Source organism: Tachysurus fulvidraco, chromosome 12 (assembly GCF_022655615.1).
Source record: "Tachysurus fulvidraco isolate hzauxx_2018 chromosome 12, HZAU_PFXX_2.0, whole genome shotgun sequence".
In the NCBI taxonomy this organism is placed as follows: Eukaryota; Metazoa; Chordata; class Actinopteri; order Siluriformes; family Bagridae; genus Tachysurus; species Tachysurus fulvidraco.
The window spans coordinates 4348340-4374724 of NC_062529.1; the positions used below are offsets into that span (position 1 = coordinate 4348340).

The following is a 26385-nucleotide window of genomic DNA, read 5'->3' on the forward strand; positions in this document are numbered from 1 at the left end:
CTGACAGTGTAAAACATACAGCACTTGTGCTTCTTGTAAATGTGTTTCCTGTTATTACACAGATTTCTACCCAGCCTTCCACCAATAAAAATAAGTAATTATATACAAAAAGATTTTACACACACACACACACACACACACACACACACACACACACACACACACACACACACACACACACACACACACACACAGTCACCTAGATTGATTTGATGTCAAGTGATCAAAACTTCTCTTTTACCTGAGGACATGTTGTAGGTCGCTTTTGCTCTTTTAAATAAACATTTATTAGAGAAGAACAAACTGATGTACTTTAGCATCCTATAAGAAAAGAACGTAACAGTGGTTTGTGCTTGTCGTATATTTATCAAGGAGCTGGCTTGCCTAAATATAATTATGATAATAGCATCTTACTTTTATTTCTTTTATTTATTTTTTAATTTGTTTGTTTGTTTGATTGTTTGTTTGTTTGTTTGTTTGGTAGCAAATGAAAACTTGAACAATTTTTTTTTATTCATTATAAAAAAGTTTAAAGTACCAATGCTGTTAATATATACTTCATTGAGCTAAATGAATATAATAGGGATATGTCTTGTAAAAAGGATTAGATATTATTTATAAATGTAATGCAACGAAAATATTATATTTCTTTGGTATTACTTAAAGTTTGAAATAATTTTATTTAAAAAAGAAATAATATTATTAAACTTTAACTGAAAAGAAAAAACAGTGAGTTTTTTCTATTGTTTTCGTTGCTCCTACATAATAGCGTTCAACTAAACAATAAACACTAAAATAGAAACCAGTCTTCTTGAATGTCGCATTGAAACGTCAAAATTCACTCGATGTTAAAAGGAAATGTATAAAAGTATAGCGATGATCTCCCAGGAATGTTGTGTTACACTGAAATATCTTTATTTAAGCAATATTTAATTGTTCATTTTTTCCCCCTCACCTGTCACACAGGGTTCTCAAGCTGCGTCCAGCTGGCAGGCTTTTAAAATGGCGTAATGCTATTTCCAGTGATGCCGGACCATGACAACACGTCCCTCTTAAGTAGACAAACCAAAAGAAGAAGAGTTGACATCGGAGTGAAAAGGACTGTAGGTACGGTGTCTGTAGCTTTCGCTCATTTAAAAACAAGCAGTTTTAGTGCCATGAATCCCCACGTAGCTGAGCAAGATGTCAACTGCTCAGTGGTGCAGCACACAGACAACGAGAAGTCTAATGTGCTTCACAAGTTGCTGAAGCGAACCAGTTCTTATGAAGACAACTTGGTGACCTTTCCTGGAGCCACCATAATCTCCCAGCTGCTGAAAAACAATTTAACCAAAAATGGGGCAAATGATTCTGACTTTCAGAGCAATGGCCTCTCCAGGACAGGTTCAGAGATCCACCAGGAGGATGTCTGCAGCTCCTCTTCACGGGGCAGCCCTCAGGAGTGTCTGTCCCCTTTCAGCAGGCCTTCTATGTCGCAATTTGACATTGATCGATTGACAGATGAGCACCTAAGGGCTAAACGTGCCAGAGTGGAGAACATAATCCGTGGGATGAGCCACTCTCCAAATATCCCCAACCACCGTATAGGTGAGACTGAGCCTGACGGAGCACCCCAACCCCTAAGCCCTCGAGAGAGTTACAGGGAAAACAAGCGCAAGCAGAAACTACCCCAGCAGCAGCAGAGTTTCCAACAACTCATTTCTGCTCGCAAAGAGCAAAAGCAAGAGGAGCGCCGTCATCTCAAGCTACAGCTAGAGGACATGCAGAAGCAGCTCCGTCAGCTCCAAGAAAAGTTCTACCAGATTTATGATAGCACTGACTCTGAGAATGATGAGGATGGACACTTCTCAGAGGATAGCCTGCATTCTGATGGAATGGACAATCATATCTCTGACTCTGTTACGAACCGCTCAGAAAATGAGATGTCTGACCTTGATCCAGGGCATTTTTTGGACCAAGCCCAGGCACTTATTTGTGAGCAACCGATGCTGATTGAGGGAGAGAAGCCCAAAAGGGACGGCTCTCGAGGAAAAGGCCATAGATCAACGTCTATGCATGCGGAAGGGAAACAACTAGCAGAAACACTGAAACAGGAACTAAACACCGCAATGACCCAGGTGGTAGACACGGTGGTAAAGGTCTTTGCAAAAACCCCATATCCACTTCCTCAGGGCTTCCCAACTGTTCAGACACCCTCTGACCGCTTCGCAGGGAATCGCGAGAACCCAAATTTCCACACTACGAACCAGCGTTTACAGTGTTTTGGTGACGTCATTATTCCCAATCCCCTAAATTCATTTAGTAACATGCGAGTGCCCAGCTCAAGCGACCAAACAGAGGCCTTGCCTCTAGTGGTGAGAAAGAACTCTACAGACCAGCCTGGATCTCTACCCACACCCGTAAATCACCACCCTGGTCTTCACCCGTCACCACTATCCTCAACTATGGCCTTCAGTCCTCCATCCTTCCGACATCCTTTTCCTCTTCATATTATGGGTTATCCTTTCCAAAGCCCTCTAGGTGCCCCAAGTGGGCCTTATCCAGGCAAGGACAGGTCTTCTCCCGATTCAATGGACCTGTCTAGAGAAACCACTAGCCTACGGACCAAGATGTCATCCAACCATCTCAGCCTCCATCGTCCTATCTCGCCAACACATCCCGGAAACCCTGAAGGCCTTTCGATATCGCTCATCAAGTCTGAATGTGGGGACCTCCAAGATATGTCTGATATCTCTCCCTACTCAGGAAGTACAATATCCTTTCGCAATAATCGCATAAATGTACTATGCTGGTTGCTATTGTTTTAATTATTTGCATGTTACAAACGTAAATGCTAACTCTGTATAAAAAAAGATTCTCTAGGATACTGAAAGATATTTTTGAAAAGACCTCTGCATATTATAGAGATTATATCTTGTAGCTGGTTAAAAAATGATTTCACTGGCAATTAATCTTGAAGAATTTCAATGTGTATTTAAAACCCCTTGTTTATTCAGGGTCTAAAAAATGAAGTGCTCTAGTTGTGGGCTTTTAAGCGGGCACTATAGGGCAAAGTGCTGAAAAGCTTTGCCATGACAAACATACCTCCCATCTTCTCTGTTCTCAAATTATCATAGGGACTCACAATACCCCACCCCCTTTCATCACAGGCCATGCAAGACTTTGTACATAAATGCTCAAAGCAAATCATATTTCAAAGCCAGGAAGTAAAAGGCCAAGTGCGATCCTTTGCCAAAAGATCTTAGCATCTCGTGTTTAGAAAGATGAGAAAAGATATCCGTCAGCGAATGGGCATTTTGTTTCAGAGAAAATATTGGAAACCCTTGTTTTCACTGTTCTTCTGCCGTAATTCACATCTAGTGCTTCAGAGAATATCTGCAAATTGTTGTATTCTTTCTGATCATGAAGAGCATGCTATAGTCGAAAGCACTTGCAGCACTAATAGCTGTTGCCTGGCAGCAGGTCCTTTCTTTTCATCTTTCTCTTTTTTTTTCAGATGTGAACAGGTGTTTGCAGGTAGCTGTTTATCTTTTATCCGTTCCCTCTTTACATCCCCCCCCCCTTTTTTTTTTTACCAGAAAGCTGCTAGATGTCTAACAAGCTTTGGCTATCCGTTTTTATGCCGAAGAATAAACAGAGCTGACAGAATGCTCTGTTACATTATGAATTACGAATTATAGATTCCTTCCTTATTTCTTTCTAAAAAAAAAACTGAAACTTAACACAGGATTAAAGACTATATTTATTCCCCACTGTACACAAAGCCGGTCCTGCGTTCACGGCTCTCGACAGGCGACGTATCTATACTGCATTTGTGAGAAGAAAAAAAAAACTAAGAAAAAAGAAACTTTATACAGATGTGTCTGAACGTCTCTGATGTTTTTGTCCTGCGCAGAATGATTTTCCTTGTCATGCACCCTCTTTGCATCTCAAGACAAACAGCCTTGTTCATTTTCCCTCCAAAGATTTGCATATAGAGAAAGAGAACAGCTCTGACATGGTGCATTTGGAAGTAACAGGAGTGGGGAGTGCTGAAGTCAGTTTGCATGTCTGATGCGTTTGACAAAGCTGAAGTCAGCTGTTTTCCTAACAATAGTAGTTGTTAGTAGCTTATATATATTATATATGTTGAATATATGAAAGTAAAAAAAAAAAAAACTCAAACCTTATCATTTCCTTTGTATTCATGATTAAAGTGGCAAGCATTTTTATTTAATCATCTGTTTATCTGCTCAGGTATTAAAAAAAGGAAGGCTCTGTTTACCCGTGCTATTTATTTATTTATTTATTTATTTATTTATTTATTTATTCATTTTAATAGAATGCTAGCTTGTCTAATCTTTCCTATTGACGAGCAGATGTCCAGCATTCATTTATGGATTAATCATCCCTGTGTTTTCTCCCCTTACACCTGGCAGTCGGATCAGATTTCAGCAGTCATAGTCTCCGTATCAGGAAACGCCGTGAATCCGAATCCAAATATCCAGAAAAGGCTAACGACCTGCATTACGCACAGGTCTGCTGTTTTTGTAGCATCTCATTTGTCTGTATATTGCGGCCACCCTCCACCCCCACACCACCACCGCCACCACCACCCTCACTCTTCCTTCATATTCATGTTTGCATTACTTCCTGACTGACCTTGCTTTGTGGCCTGGCTTGTTTTACACCGACTAGGGTAATGTTTACCTGCTATTTTGTCCCTGCACATATTTACGTATCCTAGAAACTGTACGGACGACAGGATTCCTTGTAGAAAGTAGAACCGTTCAAGACATCGATGCTCTTTTTCAGATTAGAATCCTCTTTTTTTTAATCATATAGTGAGTGTAGCTCTTGACCAAGACAGGTGATTACATTTGTGTCTAGTAAGATGCTTAATTAATCTTATTATTAGAGCGTTTACAGATTGAAGGAACAAGTAATAATTAAGTAAAGCCGATAAGACTGTTTCCTACTACTTGATACTCCTGATATGAGCAGTTTGTGTTCTTAAACTCACTCAGCGCTCCGTGATGTGTTGTCCAGTAATGCTTTGAGAAGAGGCCTTCACTGGAGGGGCTATGTCTCTCTCTCTCTCTCTCTCTCTCTCTCTCTCTCTCTCTCTCTCTCTCTCTCTCTCTGTCTTTCTCTATCTCTCTCTCTCTCTGTGTGTGTCTTTCATCCTGTTCCCTATCATTCACTTTGTTGTACACATTATGACAGCTGGTAGAAGAGAGAAGCTAGTGCTCTTTTAGCCTTTCCTATCAGCCTAATGGAGGGAATACCACCTCCTCCCCTTTCCTTGTTCACAGTCTACATCAGTCAACATGGACAGTACGATAACACTGGCCAAAAGATCCCGCAACACAAACAGCATTACGACGATTCTACCGATTCTAACCTAAAGCCGAATTCTCCGTTGCTTTACCAGTGCAACACTGATCACATCAATTAACAGTGATTCAACAATTTTGAGTTAGGGCCTCCATTCAACATCACACAGTGGAGGCAGATCAAACCTCTTATTGACCTTGCATGGGTCCATTGATTTAGCGCAATTCACATCTTCATTCTGATAAATTATAAAGCCATTAATCTGTCAAGGGAATGGCATGGCCGACCTACATCACAGATGTGGCTAAAGCTGGCGAGACACGAGCCGTGCCAAGAACCTGTGGGGGGCAAAGAGTTATTTGGTTGTTAGGAGTGAAATGTAATGGGTAGATAGCTGTGGTTAGTGACTGTATGCCTCCTCCTGGGACTCCTCACGTCGGCCATCTGTTTATCAATCTATCTGGAACAGGCAGGGCTTGCAATCTTCAAATAAATAGAGTAATTGATTCAAATAAACAGATGTTTATTGACCGGTAATGCTAAGGTAAAATGATTTAGGTGATATTATGGTCTGGTTTTATAGGTATGGTAATATTTGTATGATAACACACTTTCCTTGACCACTAATTCAGCAAATCCAAGAAGGCTTATCCCCCAACCACTTGAAGAAAGCCAAGCTGATGTTCTTCTACACCCGCTATCCCAGCTCCAACATGCTGAAAATGTTCTTCTCTGATGTGAAGGTGAGTATATTTTTAACCACACATTGTGAGCTTTACACTTCCATGTGTCCTGAACAGAGCCACTCTCTCTACCGTCTTATTCCCGGCTAAAATAACTGAGTAGGTAAATATTGATATATCAGAGCTCCGGCTGAAGGCCAATGTTTCCTCTTACATGTATTCATGGCGTGTAAAAATCTAAAGATTTAATTATTATTAATAGCTATTTAATAGCGTATGCCCTTTTAAAGTGTCCCAGATCACTCATTAAGTGATGACGATAATGATGATGATGATGATGATGATGATGATGAATAAGGGATGGAAAATACAGACTATAAAAATATATAGTTGTTTTTTCTTTGCTGTCAACTGTTATGTGATACAAAACGTACACAGTAAAAAAAAAAGACTAATATGACGACCTCAGTGGGAAGACACCAAACTCTGAAACTAAAATATCGCCGATATATTGGATGGATTTTCCTTGAAATTATAGATTTTTAATAATATGGCTTCTGCTCTTATTATAGCGCTGGATCCATCACATTATCATCACTGACAGTGTGCACAATTTACTGAAGCCGCAAGACAATAAATGTGTTTGTGTGTGTGTGTGTGTGTGTGTGTGTGTGTGTGTGTGTGTGTGTGTGTGTGTGTGTGTGTGTGTGTGTGTGTGTGTGTGTGTGTGTGTGTGTGTGTGTGGTCAAATGCAAATAAAACAATGCTTTGGTCAGTGTTTCCCTATAAAGTGACGTTAAGACGTTAAGAATCATGTGGCTCTTCTACAGGTCATGCCATCATTAATGATCTAATAAACATGTTAAATCTTTATAAACACTGGGAACATTTAGTACTGAGTGAGAAGTTAAGAACGAGAAACAATAGGCGGCGTGTGTTACGGATGCTAATTATATGGAATCAAGTCATAAAATCTGCATCGATGATTTAAAAAATTGTATTTATCAGAGTGATGGCATACTGATAAAATTAATAATTCATTAATCGAGCATTTCCACAAAAATACTTAATACTTAATGGAATAATAAAAAGACCACAATATCCGTACAGTGCCCGCTTCATTCAGAACGAAGTGCATGACTTAAGGATTAGAATTTGATTCAGTTTAATTGTTATCGTTCTATTTAGTCGTCCTTTCACGTTTCAAGCAGACAGAGGTAGAGAAAAAACATATTTAAAAATTTTTTTAAAAATGTAACATTAAATGTAAAAAAAAATCTTTTTCTAAGAATTTTTTATTTAAATTTATGATTTTTAAGTTTCTGTATAACTTTTTATTTACATTTATACAGAAACCTACAAATCATAAAAAAATATATTAAAAAAATTCTTAGAAAAAGATTTTTTAAATTTATTTTTTTATGATTTTTAAGTTTCTGTATAAATGTAAATAAAAAGTTCTACAGAAACGTTCAGTGTAAATGTTTAAAAAAAAAAAAACAAATGTAAATGTTCTATGTAGATATTAAATGTTTCATTCTCATGCTAACTGACCCTCACGGAGTGTGTGCTACTGGGAAAACACACCACCAGTAGGTTTGCCACTTTTACACCGCATCATGCTAATTTTTGGATCTAGTTTGGTGATTGGAGGAAAGATCTGGTTTTAAAGCAAGTCCAGTAAATGCAAGCATATGCTAAGGCAAAGGGAACATCTTTATGAACTTGAATGTAATTAGTATGTGTGTAATCTCATTCTCTGAGAGCGTGGAGGCAAATCTTTATCTTCTAGTTTCAGCGTATATGTTTGACGTGACCATTACACCCATCTCTGCTTGTTGGACTTCCCATTTCAGATCGAATCCACTTTACTGTTGTGTAAATGCTATGTATGCTATGCTGATGGAAAGGTTTTCCACTAGACTTTTTGTCTAATTTGTGTTCATTCAGCCCCATGAGCATGAGATGAGGCCTGGGGTGCGGTCGGCGTTCCAGTTCATCCCAAAGGTGACTCTGTGCAGGTCACTATGGTTTCCACAAACTTTTCGTCATGCACCATACAGTATATGAGATTTGACATCTCAAGTCAAGTCAAGTCAAGAAGCTTTTATTGTCATTTCAACCTTAAATAGCTGACGCAGTACATAGTGACATGCAACAATGTTCCTCCAGGACATATTAAGGATTTGACATGCAAATATCGGGGGTTTATATTAAAATAAATAAACAAATAAAAATTTAGTTAGGGTTAGGGTTAAAAACAGAGAGCTCTTGGTAAAGAAGTCAAATTTGATGGAACAGCACAAGACATTTTGAAATGGTTAAACTTCCAAACGCTGCTTCACCTTCTGCCTTAAAAAAACAGGAGTAAACTTAACTTGAAAGTGACCTTTGTTTCAACTCACAGGCAATCAAGACAATGGATTACTTAAAGTTTAATTTTTGAACATTTATAAGCTTAAGTTTAATATCGGTAGGAGTTACAGAGAAGAAATGAGGTCATAACCTGATGGGGCTGTTGTGTTTTACAGGGACGCTTTTGTTTCACAGCTGAACAGGCAAAATGGAAATACGAGGTTCATTTTCAATTTATTTCAAATTACTATTTTTTTTTATTCTGTAATTTCTGAAACATTTATGTTGTTTTTCAGTTTAAATTTATCGCTTTAATTGTTTGAATTTTTAGATTTAGATCCAGATTAAGACAGATGTTTATACTTTAATTTATATTTATTACCTTAATTTTTTAATTTATTTATTGTATGCCTTATTGTCCAGGTTTGTGGATACTGCTGGAATTTGTAAAGTATCTATCTATCTATCTATCTATCTATCTATCTATCTATCTATCTATCTATCTATCTATCTATCTATCTATCTATCTATCTATTTATCTGTCTGTCTGTCTGTCTGTCTGTCTGTCTGTCTGTTTGCTTGCCTGCCTGTCTGCTATCTGTCTGTCTGTCTGCCTGTCTTTCTGTTTGCCTGCCTGTCTGTCTGTCTGTCTGTTTGCCTGTCTGTCTGTCTGTCTGTCTGTCTGTCTGTTTGCCTGCCTGTCAGACTGCTGTCTGTCTGTCTGTCTGTCTGTTTGCCTGCCTGCCTGTCTGCTATCTGTCTGTCTGCCTGCCTGTCTGTCTACTATCTGTCTGTCTGTTTGTTTGCCTGCCTGTCTGTCTACTATCTGTCTGTCTGTCAGTCTGTCTGTCTGCTATCTGTCTGTCTGTCAGTCTGTCTGTCTGCTATCTGTCTGTCAGTCTGTCTGTCTGCTATCTGTCTGTCTGTCAGTCTGTCTGTCTGTCTGTCTGCCTGTAGGTCTGTCTATCTATCTATCTATCTATCTATCTATCTATCTATCTATCTATCTATCTATCTATCTATCTATCTATCTATCTATCTATCTATCACAATTGTGTGCTACTGCTTATTTAGTTGGTTGCTCAGATACTGTAATTGTATCATTTAATCCCTAGTAACAGTCCCTGATTCTGCCCGTGACTGTTTGACAGGCAGATGACCTGTACTGAGAGCTGAATGTGCTGCGTTGTCACATTGGGGCACATAGAGTTTTGGCTACACTGCAGTTTAATCCCCCAAACAATATCATTCTTTTCCGTCTCTCCCCTTTCATGTAAGCCCCTGATCATTCTAGAAACCTCTCTCACTCCTCTACAAGCTTTTCTCATACAAGTTCAACCGATCAACCGGACAATAAAAAGGGTGCTCTTTTATATTCTACAACAGGTGTGTGTGTGTGTGTGTGTGTGTGTGTGTGTGTGTGTGTGTGTGTGTGTGTGTGTGTTCGTTCTCTCAGTGTTTCTCTTGCTCTTCTCTTCTCTCGTTTTATTTCTCATCTGTCATCTAAAAAACATACGAAAACTTCTAGTCCAGATCACAAACTGGTGTGTTGAAATGTCTGCAATAGATTTCTAATAGCTACAACAGCCTCCATCCTGATTGGATGATGTTTCCAGAGGCATCAAAATTAGTAGCTATACAAGAAGGAGGCGAACCTAGTGATAATTATTTTATGTATTTAACTTGGTGGCATTATCTTTGCTGTGTTGAACATTTACACAGCCGAGCTGATCTGTATTTTACCCATGATTGCACTTTAGGGTGTGTTTTCAGGGTAGCTGTGTTCAAACATAGGCTAAAGTACGCTTATGAGTATCATCCAGGTTGTTTGGGGAAATTCTGCAATATTCACACATTGGCTAGTCAACCTGTTTTTGTGTTTGTGTGTGTGTGTGTGTGTGTGTGTGTGTGTGTGTGTGTGTGTGTGTGTGTGTGTGTGTGTGTGTGTGTGTGTGTGTGTTTTGTTTTGTTTTGTTTTTTTTGGGGGGGGGGGGTTTAACAAATTTCTATTTCATTAACAAAATCTCTGAATTCATTTGAAACCATTTTTAATTTCATCCCCTTGAGTTGTTTCCGTTTGTCCAAACCACTGTGAAATTCTGCCTCTAAAACCTTGACCGCTCTGTCACAAAAAGCATTTGCTTACCTCTGCATTCTCAGGGTGGAATTAAATTAATATCTTGATGAGACCGGTTGAATCGCATTACTCATTTAACTCATTTAACTCATTTTAGGATTAATTAAACCTTCCATGAATACGTTTATCCATCAGAATTCTGATTAAACAGCCTTGGCGGTAAATGGTAAAATCGAACATCTCTGTTTTCTCTACAAAGTTCAACCGCTGCATCACGTCTCAGCTGATCAAGTGGTTTAGCAACTTCCGTGAGTTCTACTACATCCAGATGGAGAAGTTTGCTCGGCAGGCCATAAATGACGGCGTGACCGGTGTGGAGGAGATGAGCGTCAGTCGAGACTGTGAGCTCTTCCGTGCTCTCAACATGCACTATAACAAGGCCAACGACTTTGAGGTAGGCTCTGTGCATTACAGTGCATGTGTACTTGTGTTATTCGGTAGCATTTATGTTTGACATGATATCTGGCACTATCACTCGGTGTTATCATCATTAAAACATTCAAATATTAAAGACGGGATTTGGTCGTATGATTGAAATGTTAGAAAGCACAGCGAATTAAATGCTTTTTAACAGAAGTCAAAGGTTTCCTGTTAATCATGCAACAGAAATAAGCCACTTTATCCAACTGCTAACGACTAACAACTAATAACAAACGTCTGTCAATAGTGCTACATTTCAGGGGAAAAGAACTGTACAGTTAGACAGTATTAAATCATTTATTTACTTCAATTTCACAATTTATTGACATTTAATCGATACATTTTTATTCGCCCCAATGAGCCGTTTGTTTTTAGTTATCTTTTATAAAGGTCAAAGGTTCGATCGACACAGATTTACTGTAAATCGACACAATAACAATAATTATTTAAAAATGTAATGTAAAAACTTGTCTATCGCTTAGAGCTTTCTATTTCTTTGTTTCACTGACAGGACACGTGAGGTGCTTTATTTGTAGGATGGCCTTTTTTTATATATTTATTATTTCCTAACAATGATAGTTGTTAGTAGCTTCTATAGTAGATCGTAGATGCCTTTGAGTGGTTCACTATAAGATCCGGTGATGAAGTCTATAAAATAACAAGAGATATCTTTTATATTTGCTTAGCAGTCGGGTGACACTGCAATGGTTTGACCTTAATAACGAATATCCACAAAGCCTAGGTGTAAGATATGGGACAGGTGGCATTTAAAATATTTTTGCCTCGCACTTGCACCGAGTAGGTCCAAAGTGGGTTTCCAAAGTGGGGAACATCCCCTGTTGTGCTGCCCGACCCTTGTCAGCACAGGCTCCTTCATTTACAGCTACAAAAATAGCGACTGGATAAGAATAGGAAAAGATTGACTTACGCCTAACACCAGTAGAGTACAACAGAGACAGGCACCTTATTTTTATATTACTCAAGATCATGAAAATAGGACACATAACCTGGATTATAATTTATTAATTTATTACAAACTCCTCAGCCTAAATCTTATATATATATATATATATATATATATATATATATATATATATATATATATATATATATATATATCTATAAATAATAAATATATATATGATCCTTTTCATAGATCTTTTCCTCCATCCTGAGGAACATGAAACAGCCAGATGCTTCTTTTTTCTTTCCAAACTCGAGATTAATTTATAGAATTATTGAACGAGTTATCATTTGATTTATTTATATATTGTTATATGAGGATATTTTTTGCTTGAACCTGCACACGAGTCATTCAGAAAGCCGATCGGACGGATTCTGAGTTCTGATTGGACAAATAAAGGCAGCATAATGTGAGCGTACAGTACAACACACAAGTGTTTTACAAATGTACTGAAGAAAGCGTTTGACAGACTCAGATGAGAAAAAGAGATTAGTTCTGTGCTGACACATAAATTGTTCTGCTAAACTTCATCGTCGTGCGACTTTTGTAGACCTTCACGTTTCGGCTGCCCTTTAGTGGGTGAGTGACAAATCCACCGTATCGTGCTAGGCGGCGTTCAAGTACATTATAATTTTCAGTATCAATGTTGGAACTTCATTTGATCAGAAATCACAAGGAAAACAGCTTACCTGTAGCTAAGGCGTCTAGAAATCAAATAATGATTATTTTAGATCAACACAATACACTCTGAATCATAATTTATTCACACCTAGCGGTAATTTAGACTAGCCAGTTCACCTAGAAGCACATTTTAGGACAGTGTAAGGAAAGAGTGCATAGAACCTGAAGGAAACCATGAAGAAACCACACACACAAGAACCAGAGCTGTGAAGCAGCAACACTGCCCATGGTGCCACTTTACCACCCCTGATTTCCATCAATAAAACTAAAGAAGGAAAAAAAAAGTCTTCAGTGTGTTACACAGTCCAGTAAGATTGCTTACAGCATGCAGGCCTGCTGTCAGATCAACATCAAAAATCCTACAATATCCTGACTGATATTTATGTTTTAAAACATAAAAACATTTATTAAACACTCAAAGAAATCTACCAATAAATGCTAAAAAAAAAAAAAAGAAGAAGGAGAAGAATCCGCCATTAAGTTTGTCATCAATTATATACAGTATCTAATTATGATTATATATTAAATGTAAAATTTCACACACACTCTGTGTTCAAACTGACCCTCATTCACGCCATGTGTCATTTAGAGCAGGTCAAAGTCAAATAATATTAAAATTGAGCAATATAAGGAATATGCTCTCTGAGCCTCTGCAAACAGGAACATATGAAAGGGAGGCGTTTCCTATTTACATACACGAAGGTGGGATTTGCATGGCTGGAGAAGTAAACGCACGGCCCTGTGAATAAGACTGTTGTTGCGAGAGTAGCGAGAAGTGACGAGAGAAACTGATTTGCATAGTAAGAGCAGGCGCAGCAGGTGTGCAAGCAGGTCTGTATCATAGACCACTGATTTGCTTTTCTTATTCCACCCAGTGAATTATTTTTTTTTTTGTATCTTTAATGCAAATCAAGCAAAGCATGACGTTCTTTCCTGACATGTGAGCATTGTGTTTATATACTGTACTTGTCGCTGATGTGCTACAGAACATACACTTCCTGTGTAGTGCAAAAGAACATTTTATCCTTTTATTTTTCCAACAGTCAACACAGCCAGTCATCACTTGCAAAGTTCTGCCATGCTTATGCCTCGTGGATGCCGTGCTTATGTCTGAATTTATTCTTCTTCTTTTTTTTGTAGCTTCTGCTAGAAATGTCCTGGGTCATGTTTCTAAGTATAACTGTTTCTCGTCTATTTCATCCTTTGTCTATTGCATCCTTTTTGAGGACACGTTGCGTACCTCAGGTGTAACTACAGATAACTACAGAACTACAAGTGCTACTGCTACAAATAAACTGCTTGTCTTTTGTCTTGTATTGCATAGCAAATACCAATCAGACATAACTTTAAAAGTGCCTGCTTATATTGTGTAGATCCTCCAAAAAGCTCTAACCTGTCAAGGCACCATGAACTCCACAAGACATCTGAAGGTGGGCTGTGGTATTTGTCACCAAGACGTTAGACGAAGATCCTTTAAGTAATGTAAGTTGCCAGGTGAGGCCTCTGTGGATTGGATTTGTTTGTCCAGCACATCCCACAGCTGCTTTATCGGAATGAGCTCTGGGGAATTTGGAAGCCAAGTCAACACCTTGAACTTTGTGTCATGCTCCTCAATCCGTTCCTACCCCACCTCGCAACTTACACGACTTAAAGGATCTCCTGCTATCGTCTTATTGCCAGATACCACAGCAGGCCTTCAGAAGTCCATATGTCACTGGGTCAGAGCTGTTTTGGCAGCACAAGGGAGACCTACACAATATCACACAGAAGGTTTTAATGTTATGGCTGATCGGTATCCATTGTATCTTCGTAATCGGCGTGGATCCTACAAGACCAAACAGAAGAAAAGTCACACAAGAGTGAGCTTTTTACTTATAAGAGATAACACAGAGCTTTAACATAGAGCTGTAAGGCAACCCTTATCAGTTCCTGGGTTGTGTTGCCAGATTTCATCAAAATACCCGACCCTCGGTACAAATCAGAATGTACAGTACACAAAAACCTCAAGAGTCTCTAGTCCAAAATGCTCTGGCTAAGGTAAAGGTCTACATTTGTTTCTTCTTTTTCTCCATCATTTTTTGGGAAGCAGCAGTGAAATCTAGTAGGAACATGGCAACCCAGTTTGTGGAACTTAAAGTAAGATCATTAAAACAGATGATAGTATTTGGGAATGTATTTTTTTTTCATCAGTGGCTTGCCCTATTGCCACCTAAACACTAAGCTCCAAAATAACATCATATTTTTATCATATTTTGAACAAACAAAACCACTGGGCATGCGTTGGTATTTGGAGCTAGCTACAGTATGATTCCTTGACTAGAGGCACGGTTCCTGCTGAAGAGAAGTTCAATTCAATTCAAGTTTATTTGTATAGCGCTTTTTACAATAGACATTGTCTCAAAGCAGCTTTACAGAACATAAACATAGAGCAGAAGGTAAACATAATTAATGATAAAGGAAATAACGAATAATAATAGTAAAATAATTGACCGAATAAAAAATTTTAGATTATTATTAGATATAAATATTTTACAATCTGTATGTATTTATCCCCCTATGAGCAAGTCTGAGGTGACTCAGGCTGCAGTGGCAAGGAAAAACTCCCTTAAATTGTTAAAGGAAGGAACCTTGAGAGGAACCGGACTCAAGGGGAACCCATCCTCATATGGGTGACACTGGGGTGTGATTGTAATATACAGTCAGTTAAATGTTGTATTGGTGTAAGGATCATGGACTTCGGATCTCCTTAGTATCACAGAGTCTAACTGGAGATGTCTCAGGATTCTTAGAGTCAGCCTCGGCTCAGTGGACGTCCAAAGGCTTCGTCCCACAGAGGACGTTTCTTCTCAGTAGCTTCTCAGAGCATGATGCTGCCACCACCATGCTTCACTGTGGGTACAGTTGTCTAATATGTGTGTGCCAAACACATCATAACCCATTTTGGCACATGGCTTGGGAGTGATTTGGGTAAGCTTGTGTGTTTGTTTGTTTTTATTTGTGAGTAAGGGCTCCTGTCTAGCCAGATTCTGTAGACCAGACATAAAAAAATAGTAAAAAAAAATACAAGAGATTGTCGCAGATAGTGACCCGTAATTGACAGATAATGCATTTCCTTCAATACTGCTGTAGGTCTCCTTTTTCTACAAACCAGTATGTAAAGTTCCACTGTAAAGTTTTTAAGTCAGAACTCATTATCTGCTAACAGAACTTAAAAACTAAAGTTCAAAACTAAAAAATGCTGCTTGCACTGAAGAATGGGAAGAAACTAGTGATGAAACTCCAGATCCTTTTACTGAATAAAGGAACTGAATTATAACTTAACTGAGACTTTTAATTTGCAATTATTATGAGTCCATGTATATGCGTTTGTGTGTACACTCTATCATACCATACATATATAACACTTGTAATATTTGATTGAGGAAAGATCTCTCATCATTTCTTCATTTCACTTCACAGTTCAGCTTTGTTAGTCAAAATGGTGTTTTCAGGCCAGACAGCTGAGCTCTCTGGTTCTCAAGGAACAGCTTTCACACTTGCTGTATCACATCACAAGCACTATTCAACAGCTCCAGGAGCACCGGGGTCCTAAGGCCCCACTGGAATAAGCAGACATTTTCATGACAGATCTTGGGAAGGTCTAGTTTTTCACCTAGAAAATAGTTCAAGGCTTCTTCTGTCAAAGCCTGTTGAGTCTATCCGCCTTTTCTTCTTCAGTTCTTCCCTCTCTCACTTCCCTCCCCCAAACTAGTCTGAAGTGGGCAAAGAAGGGTCTGTTTCCCTCACTCTCGTTCTTTCTCTTCGTGAACTTTATGCCTAAAAAAAAAAGACTTAGTAGCTGTATCCCAATAGCAGATGCACACAGCTCTCACATTACAATTGATGATTTTTTTTCTCTGTATTTCCTTTTTTTTTTTAAAAAAAAAAAAAAAAAAAAAACCTGTACACTATTTGCACATAAATGTCTTTCAGTGGTCCTATCTTACCACCATAAAATTATAAATTATTACGTGTGAGCAACAGACGCTTCATGTCAGTTGTCCTCCTGACTGGTTTGGCCTTAATAATTAATTGTCTATGTAAAAAAAATGACTATTTTAAAAGTTATCCCTGTATTGATAGTATAAAGATGTTCATCATTGATCATTGAACCTTATTTTGGAGCATGTTCAAAAGGATAAGAATATAGTGGTACAACTGCCATGACTTTTGAGCAGGTTCTGGTCTACAAAATCCTAGAAGATTCTATGCAACATGATTATATGTTGAAGATAATATTAGTGACGTGACTTACAGCTAAGTACGGTGACCCATACTCAGAATTCGTTCTCTGCATTTAACCCATCCAAAGTGCACACACACAGCAGTAAACATACACACACTGTGAACACACACCCGGAGCAGTGGGCAGCCATTTATGCTGCGGCACCCGGGGAGCAGTTTGGGGTATCCGTGCCTTGGCAAAGTTGTGGTATTGCCGGCCCGAGACTTGAACCCACAACCTTAGAGTTAGGAGTCAAACTCTCTAACCATTAGGCCATGACTTCCCCAATTCCACAACTTTCCTTCTTAGGGTAGATAAAGTGTCAGAAACATTTTTGTGTATTTCCTCTTCCACCATCTTATTCCTTCCTCATTATTCCCCACTGTCTTTTTATCTTTCGGAATCTTGTACCTTGTCCACAAATCATTCAAAAAGCTAGGCACATACAGTATAAATACAATCACACCACAAGCCAGCCGTGTGCATAAGGTTCCAAAGAAAGTGGTGTGGAGTACAGCAGTGTCAGTGTTTCCCATGAAGTCCCAGCAAGAACGTGCTGTGGACTCCATCCACCAGCTGAACGTACATAAACAGAAAGCATCATGAATGCTATCAGTTAAACTACATATGAATATTAATGAGAAAAAGACAACATAGTTCCCAGACTCATCCCAGATTTCATTCCTTGTACGAAACTCAGTTTAAACAAATTTCTAATGAACGTTGTAGTGTGTGAGAAATGAACGCAAACAAATTACGTTGTGCAATCTCAAAAGAAGGTCGCAACTATAAATATAGAATTAAATTTACATCATTTAAATACGCATGCTAGAATAGTACAGCGTCGTGGGTTTGAGTCGCAGCTCAGCTGTCAGTTCGGTGCATAATTTCAAAATATGTGATCCAATCAAGTTGGATGTCCAAACATAAATCGTGTCAATGTTACACGGGTCAAACAAGTGGAAATTACGTAGGCATTTGAATTAAGTAAATTCAATAAGATGTATATTATTCTTGGTTTTGAGTTATTTGCAATATTAATAGAGTTTATTTGCTTGTTTAAGTCTATGTTTAGATTCATTATGCATTTTGCATTTGTTTTGACAACTGAAACTGAATTACGATCCAAAGGTTGAAAGACTTTCACTTGAAAGACCATCTATTAGCTTGGCTAAGTAGGTTTAGAGTATCAATGTTTTTTCCATAAGCCGTGATTTCCAAATAATAGCTAGACATTTTCCACACTATTTTATTTGCTGTATCGGATTTTCAGTGACTCAGAAGGTACATAGACCTTACTAGAGTTTGTTGCCATTGTCCATTATATTGTCTCAGGCATGCTTTTTCAGTTCATTCCATACATATACAGTGTTATGTTCCTTTTCCACAACATGATGCTGCCATCCCCATGCTTTACAGCTCTTTAAAATAAAAGTCTCACACTTTTTTCTTCCCTACATAGCACACATCAAGTAGAGTAAAGGTTTCGTCCTTGCACAGCATCGTATCAAGCCATGGTGATGTAGGGCCCTTTTAATGATGGATATACTGTACTGTACATAATTTTTACTGTAACTTGATTTTGTTCTCTTGGGGATCAAATGAAACTTTTGGATTTGTGTGGTTCCAAGATTTTTATATTTTTATAGTTCCAAGATATTTATACAGTTGTTTGTACAAAAGTTCCGTTGCTGCTTCAGACTTTTAAAGATCCAGAACTTTCTGACATCTTGGCTGAATTTTTTAGCTTTTCCTAAGACATCAAGGGCAAAATAGTCACAAGCGCATCTATTTTATAAAACAATAAACTAAGGCTTTTGAGTTTCCAGTATTTCTCTATGATACATTCTCTTGTATCATGGTATTAGTTCATGATAAGTCAGATAACAGTGAAATATATTGCTTTATTTCAGATATAGACAACTACCGATGGTTATCTATCAAATTAAACCGGGAGACATTAAATGAACACAATTTAGGCCAACTCAAAGACTGTAGTAGTGGAGAGAAACACAATCCTAGTTTGTGTAGGAAATATGCAGTCAGTATAACCCTGGAAGAGAAAGCAGAGTCGTCTCCTTTAATAATTAACCCCGGTCGGTAAACCATTGGGAAAAAATGGAAAAACTCGGACACACGAGGACGTGAGAGAGAAAGAGGAAAGGAAAGAATGACACAGGTAAGATGTAGGTAATACATGCAAATAATAGCCAGGAAGACCTCTTAATCTATCTATCTATCTATCTATCTATCTATCTATCTATCTATCTATCTATCTATCTATCTATCTATCTATCTATCTATCTATCTATCTATCTATCTATCCATTCGAGCTAAATGAGTGGGTGTCAATGTAAGTGATTAAGTCATCTGGATCTAGAATAAAACACGCAATTTATTCTACATTACTCCTCACAGCCGCTGACTGTGCAGTCCATGGTTAGTCTGACTGTCTGTTATTGGGAGTTGAAGTCCCTAATCGATCAGTATTTACACAGTAAACAGAGGGACTTGGGAACGGTGGGGTTTGTTTAGAGAGACCAAGCATACTCAGAAGGTGAACGAATACACAGGGAAGTGCCTGGGCCACCCGTCTCACCCCGTCCCGCTGTACTTTATCCCAGACCCTTCCCCCAGCTTCTCATCTTGCAGGTCTCAGCGGAGCGGTGATAGAACACACTGCTTTTCATAAGGTGGCCTCTGTGTCCTCTTATCAGTGGCAGCTGCAAAGCCGATATCTTTGCACTGCCAAAGAAGTGATCAGACAGAAGGACAAGCTGTATTCTAGTGCTGTAAACCCGCCCTCTCCACCCCAGATCTCACAGATCTGCAACAGCCAAATGAGTTGTACTAGAGCAGTCGAGCTAAGAGTGAAAAGGAGCATGAAAAATACCACACAGGCAGAACAGTCGGTCAGACTGCATGACTAATACACAGGGTACAATGTGCTCTGTGGTTCCTGTTAGGCACAATTAACTCCAATACTCGGAGACCTTGACGGCGACCTGTTTAACCCGCACCTCCATGTATTTTGCTTTTTTAAATTCAGGTGACTCGCGGTCATAAAGAGGGAGGTTGGAATACTAACGTGAACTTGCCTGGTGCACAATTTATCTTTAGAGCAAGAGAGGTCACGTAGGCTTATAACACACAATGGCTATAACAAAAGCACAACAGCTGATGTGTGAGAGGCGAGGAGGTGACAAAACAGTTAAAGAATGCTGCTGGCTAGAGGCTTGCAATCAGCAGATGTAGACAAAGGGTTTTGTGACAAGAATAACGCTCTCTCCCTCCCTCTCTCTCTCTCTCTCTTTCTCTCTCTCTCCCTTCTTCCAAGTCAAGTGGCTCAAAGAAAGAAAAAAAACAGTACTCATTTCTCCTTGACATTGTCTTCTGTTTGCAGCATTTGTCTGCCATTTTACAGAAGAAAACTTTATTTTTATAGCTAAATTAAACACACACAATTCAAAGAAAGTTTTACTCAGTTGGCAAGGAGGCGAAATTTTCCCTTTAAATTCAAACAAATTCCCTTTTTTTTTTTTTTTTTTTTTTTTTAGCCGTTTAAGTCACTATAATATTGCAGTTGCCGTGGACATGTCCGCACCCTGAAGACTAGAATGTGTCTAATTTCTTTTTGTACATAATCATTAGTTATTTTTGGTATTTGTTTATGAATGTAATTTTTTTTTGCATTTAGCAGACACCCTTATAAAGAGTGACTTACATTTCATTGCAATTTATACAACTGAGCAATTTAGCGATTAGGGCCTTGCTCAGGGGCCCAGCAGTGGCAGCTTTACACGTTTTGTTTGTGTCTGAACAGGTTTTAGTTTGCAGCGCTATATATTCTTGGTATTTTTGTGACCGTCTGCACAGGCAGTGACTAGGCACAGGGTGGCACAATTGTACAAAGTGGTTTGGTTAAAAAAAAAATGAATGGTTACCAACAGGTATGCTATGAGGTGTGTGTGTGTGTGTGTGTGTGTGTGTGTGTGTGTGTGTGTGTGTGTGTGTGTGTGTGTGTGTGTGTGTGTGTGTGTGTGTGTGTGTGTGTGTTTGAGATAGAGAGAGTTAATGATCTAATCTGTGGTTCAGTTTCTTTCTAAGCACCAAGCAAGTGTGTGATGTGTAACATTGTGATTTTAAACAAAAGCTTAGTAAATGGAAAGAGAGACTGTGAAGTTGTGATGGATGTGTTGGGTATTTAAACTTTATGCACAAGCGTCAGAAGACATGTGAAATAAAAGCCAGAGAAAAGATGTGAAAAGCACATCAGAAACATGTTCAGTGTGAATTGTTTTTGAAGCATACAGAGACAAAGGTACTGAGGGAATTACAGCATGCAAAGGAAAAAGAGAGATTGTGGTGAAATAAATGTTTAAAAGAACGTGTGTCATAAAAAGTATCACAAATACGTTCATGTTAATGTATTCTTGTGCACTGTTGCGGTATATGTGAGTCTCTTTGTCCAAGTCATACTAAGCTCAAAAGTCAACATTTACTGTAGAGTTATTTGCCACGGCTAAAATAATACAGTTGCATTTTGTCAGTAGTTGGGAAAAAATGCAAGCAAACAGAGAGAGTAAGTTTTTTTATTTATGTAAGACTTCTTTGGATTCACTCTAAAAATGTACTGAAATACTGAATAGTTAATACAAAACAGGAAAATTGTGTATTTCCGTGAAATGAAAAAGCCTAAATCGGTCTTTATGTAGTTCTTGTGACAACTTTACATGGTATCTGAGGTTCAGGATGGTGCGGATGAGTCCAGAAACATGGTTGTTGATGCTACTCTGTTCATCTATCTCTCTTTTTCCACTCATATCCTACCTGTGCTAATGAGTGGGTGGGTGTGAAGTTATACATAAAAAGTCCAAATAATAGAAATTTCCACTGATCATTTGCATGGATTGTGTCAATTCTGTGTATATGGATTACAATGCCGAGTTTGAGTAGTTTGTTTTTCTATATTTACAGCATCTAGCCTATAATAATCCCCAATCCTGTGCGATTTACAGAAGTACATTGTTGTCTCCGTTAAAAAAATGCCATCCTCATGCTAGTTCAGGGAATACCTCTGAGAAGATATTCAAATTCAGTCATCGAATGTTATGGCTATTAATTAAAGACTATGCAACATAATAATTATGATAAATGTTGCCAAATAAACAGAGGATGGTCTGTTTTGTCTGGGCCTAGTCCTAAGCTGTAAACAAATGCCTCAGCTGAAGATTTAGTGCATACCAAAAAAAAAAAGGATGTTTAAAGACCAGCATGATTTTTTTTTCTGCAGATGAAAGCTGATGATAGAGCTTTACTCTGCTCCATCCCCATTTTATGTGACATTCAGTTATCAGCCAAGAGTGTTTGGCATCCCTCTGCCTACAAGAGCTGTCCCAGTGACCACTAACCTTGGTATGTCCTGACACTCATGATGAGTGTCTGCAGAACACAGTAGGCAAGCTGGCTGCTATGTCAAGTCTTTATTGTGTACTGCCAAGGATGGGGGACAGTCAGTATAATCAAACAAAGGACCCTGAATCTTATCAATGGAGAAGGAAATAGAGAACTATTATTTTTCCTTTCGTGGTTTAATCCCCATATAAGCCACATGACATAGGAGAACCCAAGAGAGGGGCTTGGAAAATATGAAGTAATTGGAATAGCTCATTTGATGTCCATGAATCACTCACAGCTCATCCAAAATGAGATGACCAAAATAAAGATACTGAAGGTGGATGGATGGTGGATGGATAGATGGATGGATCTCTTTATAAAGGCGAGAGATGTAGTTCAGTATAAATTCAAGATACTGTATGTGCACCATATCAACAAATGACATATTACTTACTATAGTCACCAATCCTTTGGTTACTATAACCTACTCTGCAAAATGAAACTTGGCAGCACTGGTTCCAAATGATCTGGAACACTGTCTGTTCTGGTGGGGTACTGATATATCAGTGGTTATAAATTATGTTGGGCCACTGTCCATACAACAGCATTGCCGAGCTGCCACTATTGAGCTCTTGAGTTGCACTGGATTAAAAATGGATTTAAAATAAGTTAAATCTGATGTTTTATTCAGCCTAGATAACTCATAACTAACCAAAATATCATGAAGAACTTAATCACTTCAGACCAACTGGGAAGCTGATTGGAGGTTGATAAAGACCTTCCAGAATCTGGAGAAGTATATGTTAGGTTCAGTATAGACCTGCTGGTGACGCACACCTTTCAGCAGTGTACATCACAGTCGGACTGTAGTTATAACCTGTCACCCAGTAAGCTAACCTCTGGTTGGACAGAGGAGCACCCTGTGTCATTGCAGTGACACAAATGAATAACTGGTCTGATAAATGAATAGCTGCTTTTGGTTCAGTACCCAAAGGCACATACTGCACACGGTATGGAATGTTCTGCATAGAATACAGCAAGGCCAGTTTCTTGATAAATGAATAGCTGCCATTTGGTTCAAATAGCAACGTAAGGCACATACTGTACACATTAAGGAATGTTTTGCAGATTGACTTTCATAAAATGCTGCAAAGCCAATTGCCTGATGAATGAATAGCCATTGTGTGCTTCAAAAAGTACCATAAGACACAAACTGCACACGTTAAGGAAGCTTTGGCAGATTGACTTTTATTGAACGCTGTGAGGTCAATTGCATGGTTTACATAAGCATCAGTCAAGGATGAAAGAACAAATCCAGGAGCCCACGAGACTTCTGCATCTTGTCCCATTGGGCTGTTTAGTTCCACCAGCGTGTACCACACTCAACAGTGTAGTGATTTGGTCCATCTGTGCCTCTGGGTGCTAGAATCACTCAGCAGAATCATCACAAGAATCTGGCTCAGTGGTGTAGTGTGAGTTATGGTGAGTAAATCCACTTGACAATACGAGAGGCACATAACAACAGGTCCGTTGTTTAACATAGAGTTAAAGAACTGTGCCAAGGGAGACCATGTCTGCTAGTGGAATAATAAGCAAGTGGCATACTGAACAACACAAGAGTTACTTACTTACTTGCAGAAATGATGCAAGAAACACAAAAGGAGTTACTTTGATAAGCCCTAAATGGTGATGTCTAAACAACTGTGTCAGAATATCTCCAAAACAGCATGTCTTGTGGAGTTTTCCCAGTGTATTCCCAGAATTTAGTACCTGCCAAAAGTAGTCCTAGGAAGGTCAGCTGAGATGAAACACTGACAGGGCAAGCAGATGAACGCATTGTGATGTACAAGGAAATGTCTGCTGGGAAACCTTTGATCCTAGCATTCACGTGGATGTACCTCATACTTAAATACTGTTGCAGTAGACTGTGTAAGTACAACACTTCATGGCAACTGTATTCCTTAATCGCACTGACTTCTTTCAGCAGGGTAATGACCCCTGCCATACTATTCAAGCTGTTGACTTGGCTTCCAAATGTACCAGATCAAGCATCTCTGGGATGTGCTGGACAAACAATACCAATCCATGGAATCTGGCACCAAACTACATTGCATATCTTTGAAAGTTCAACTTAAATTGTGTGGACTTAAAGGATCTGCTGTTATGGCTTATGTATGCTTATGACCAAAGTTACCATATCACAAACTAACAATTTTTAATACTTGGTTCCACATCCTTACATCCTGATGTTTGGAAACCATAGATATTAACAGATGGTATTTTTTTTACTGTGCCAGGCCTTTATTGTAGCTGTCTTCTGGTGTTTTGCACTCGGTTTTGCTTTTAACATGTGAAATCCATGCTTAATTGCATTCAGATCAGATTAATAAGCAAAATATAATTTTAGTATAGGCTTATACTGTAGTTGCTAGTGACATCTGTGTATTTCCTGCACCAGATACTGCACCAAAAGTACTGTTGGCCAACATTGACTCAAATTGTCTCAACTATTATGGAAACCACAAAGAGATTTGAACTTTTCCTAAAAAGGTTTTCTAGCTGATTTCTAAATAGATATTTGTTCATTATAGCATCCTAGAGAACATTATTACAGATTCCAAGTATGCATCAATGATAGATGGTGAAATATTTAAAGTTATAAACAACGCACAACTTTATGTAAAAGGTCTAAAAGAAATAGCTAAGGGAGATTTATTTCAGCTATTATTTTCTGTATCAAATTTTCAATGAATTAAAAATTTTGGAAGTTTTTCGTTGGAAGTTAACGGCTGATCTCCATAGATTTTCCCATGATATCGATCACAAAAAGACATCTCTCAAGGTACTTAGCACAGCAACAGGTGCGCTTCAATTTAACACCTAATTATGATAATTGGCCAATCAGAAGTCTCTAAAAGTTTCTGGAATCTTCCTGACAGTCAGTTTCATATCTAAACATTTAAATTCTGATATAGTGAACTTTATCTAAATTTAAATCCGACCCTAAATGATTGTTTTAAAATGACCTCTGATGTGAACAGTGTAGAGGCCATAATTGATCTGGCGAAAGAAATCTGTGGTAACATAAACTTCAACTGTGAGTGTAATCCAGTTAAGTTAATTGAATATATACTGATGGATTAAATATATTATTTAAAAAAAACTCATACCATTTTGCATTTTGTTTTGGTGTTTAAAAAGAACTGGATTACTAGTACAAAATGTATTGTATCTATAAAATGGGAGAAAGTGTGGCTGGGTCCACAAAAGCAATCCAGAAATTAAATTCTACACCTAACTCAAGAGTTTGTGATAAATTTAGCTCAACACTTGTTACACTATATTCTGACTCAGCACTAGGTTACATAAATGACCCAAACTGGAGCAGTTCTACTTACTTCTCAGGATGTTGTTGTCCCTCTTGCCTTATTTGGGATATTATTCAACTTTGCTTTGGTTACGTGGGGCATGGAATTGAAACGTAGTATATTTATTAAATGTCATTGTCTCCTTGTCTCCTTGTGTATCAGCAGGTTCCGGAACGATTTCTGGAAGTGGCACAGATCACATTACGGGAGTTTTTCAATGCTATTGTGGCAGGCAAAGATGTTGATCCTTCCTGGAAGAAGGCCATATACAAGGTCATCTGCAAGCTGGACAGTGAGGTCCCAGAGATTTTCAAATCTCCCAACTGCCTGCAGGAGCTCTTGCATGACTAATAACTGGCATTGCCTAGTACTTAACAACGTCACTCTCCCCCAGATCTGTATGAAAATGTAAGGTAGCATTTTTAAATTTTTAAATTCCAGCTACTTTGTTGGCTGTTTGTGCTTCTTTGTCTAAAAAAAAAAAAAAAGTCTGATAGTTTTGACTGCATTAATCTTAGTCAACTCCTTGCTACTGTCTGTATAAAGGGCGTTGCTATATTTACCACAAGATGGTAACTAATAGATGGTACCCAAGAAATTCCTTAATTTTTTGGGCATTTTGTTAATGGTTTGTTTCATGCCAGGATGTTTGCAATGTGTGATTAAATTTTTAGCTGTATAGATGTGATTATTATTTATGAATAATATAATTATTAATATTAATGTTATTAATGCTTGCGAAAACACTTGTGGTATTCTTGTTTCTCATGGCATTGCTGAATAAATTATTCTTTGAATAA

The 26385-nt window shown here is 38.3% G+C and overlaps 1 protein-coding gene across 10 annotated transcripts in view; it reads left to right on the plus strand.

The window, feature by feature from the left end:
• The window catches only part of prox1a (prospero homeobox 1a), a 27329-nt gene extending 944 nt beyond the window's left edge, over positions 1-26385 (plus strand). Inside the window, exons 2-7 of one of the 10 annotated variants that reach the window (XM_047821767.1) lie at positions 967-2753; positions 5949-6059; positions 7950-8006; positions 8531-8575; positions 10691-10885; positions 25748-26385. In XM_047821767.1, coding sequence (XP_047677723.1) covers positions 1011-2753; positions 5949-6059; positions 7950-8006; positions 8531-8575; positions 10691-10885; positions 25748-25936 — 2340 coding nt within the window. In that variant the 5' untranslated portion in view covers positions 967-1010 and the 3' untranslated portion in view covers positions 25937-26385. Of the gene's footprint in view, positions 1-966; positions 2754-5948; positions 6060-7949; positions 8021-8530; positions 8576-10690; positions 10886-25747 lie in introns of those variants that run through there. The other 9 variants (XM_047821769.1, XM_047821768.1, XM_047821775.1 and 6 more) reach the window with 9 other exon arrangements.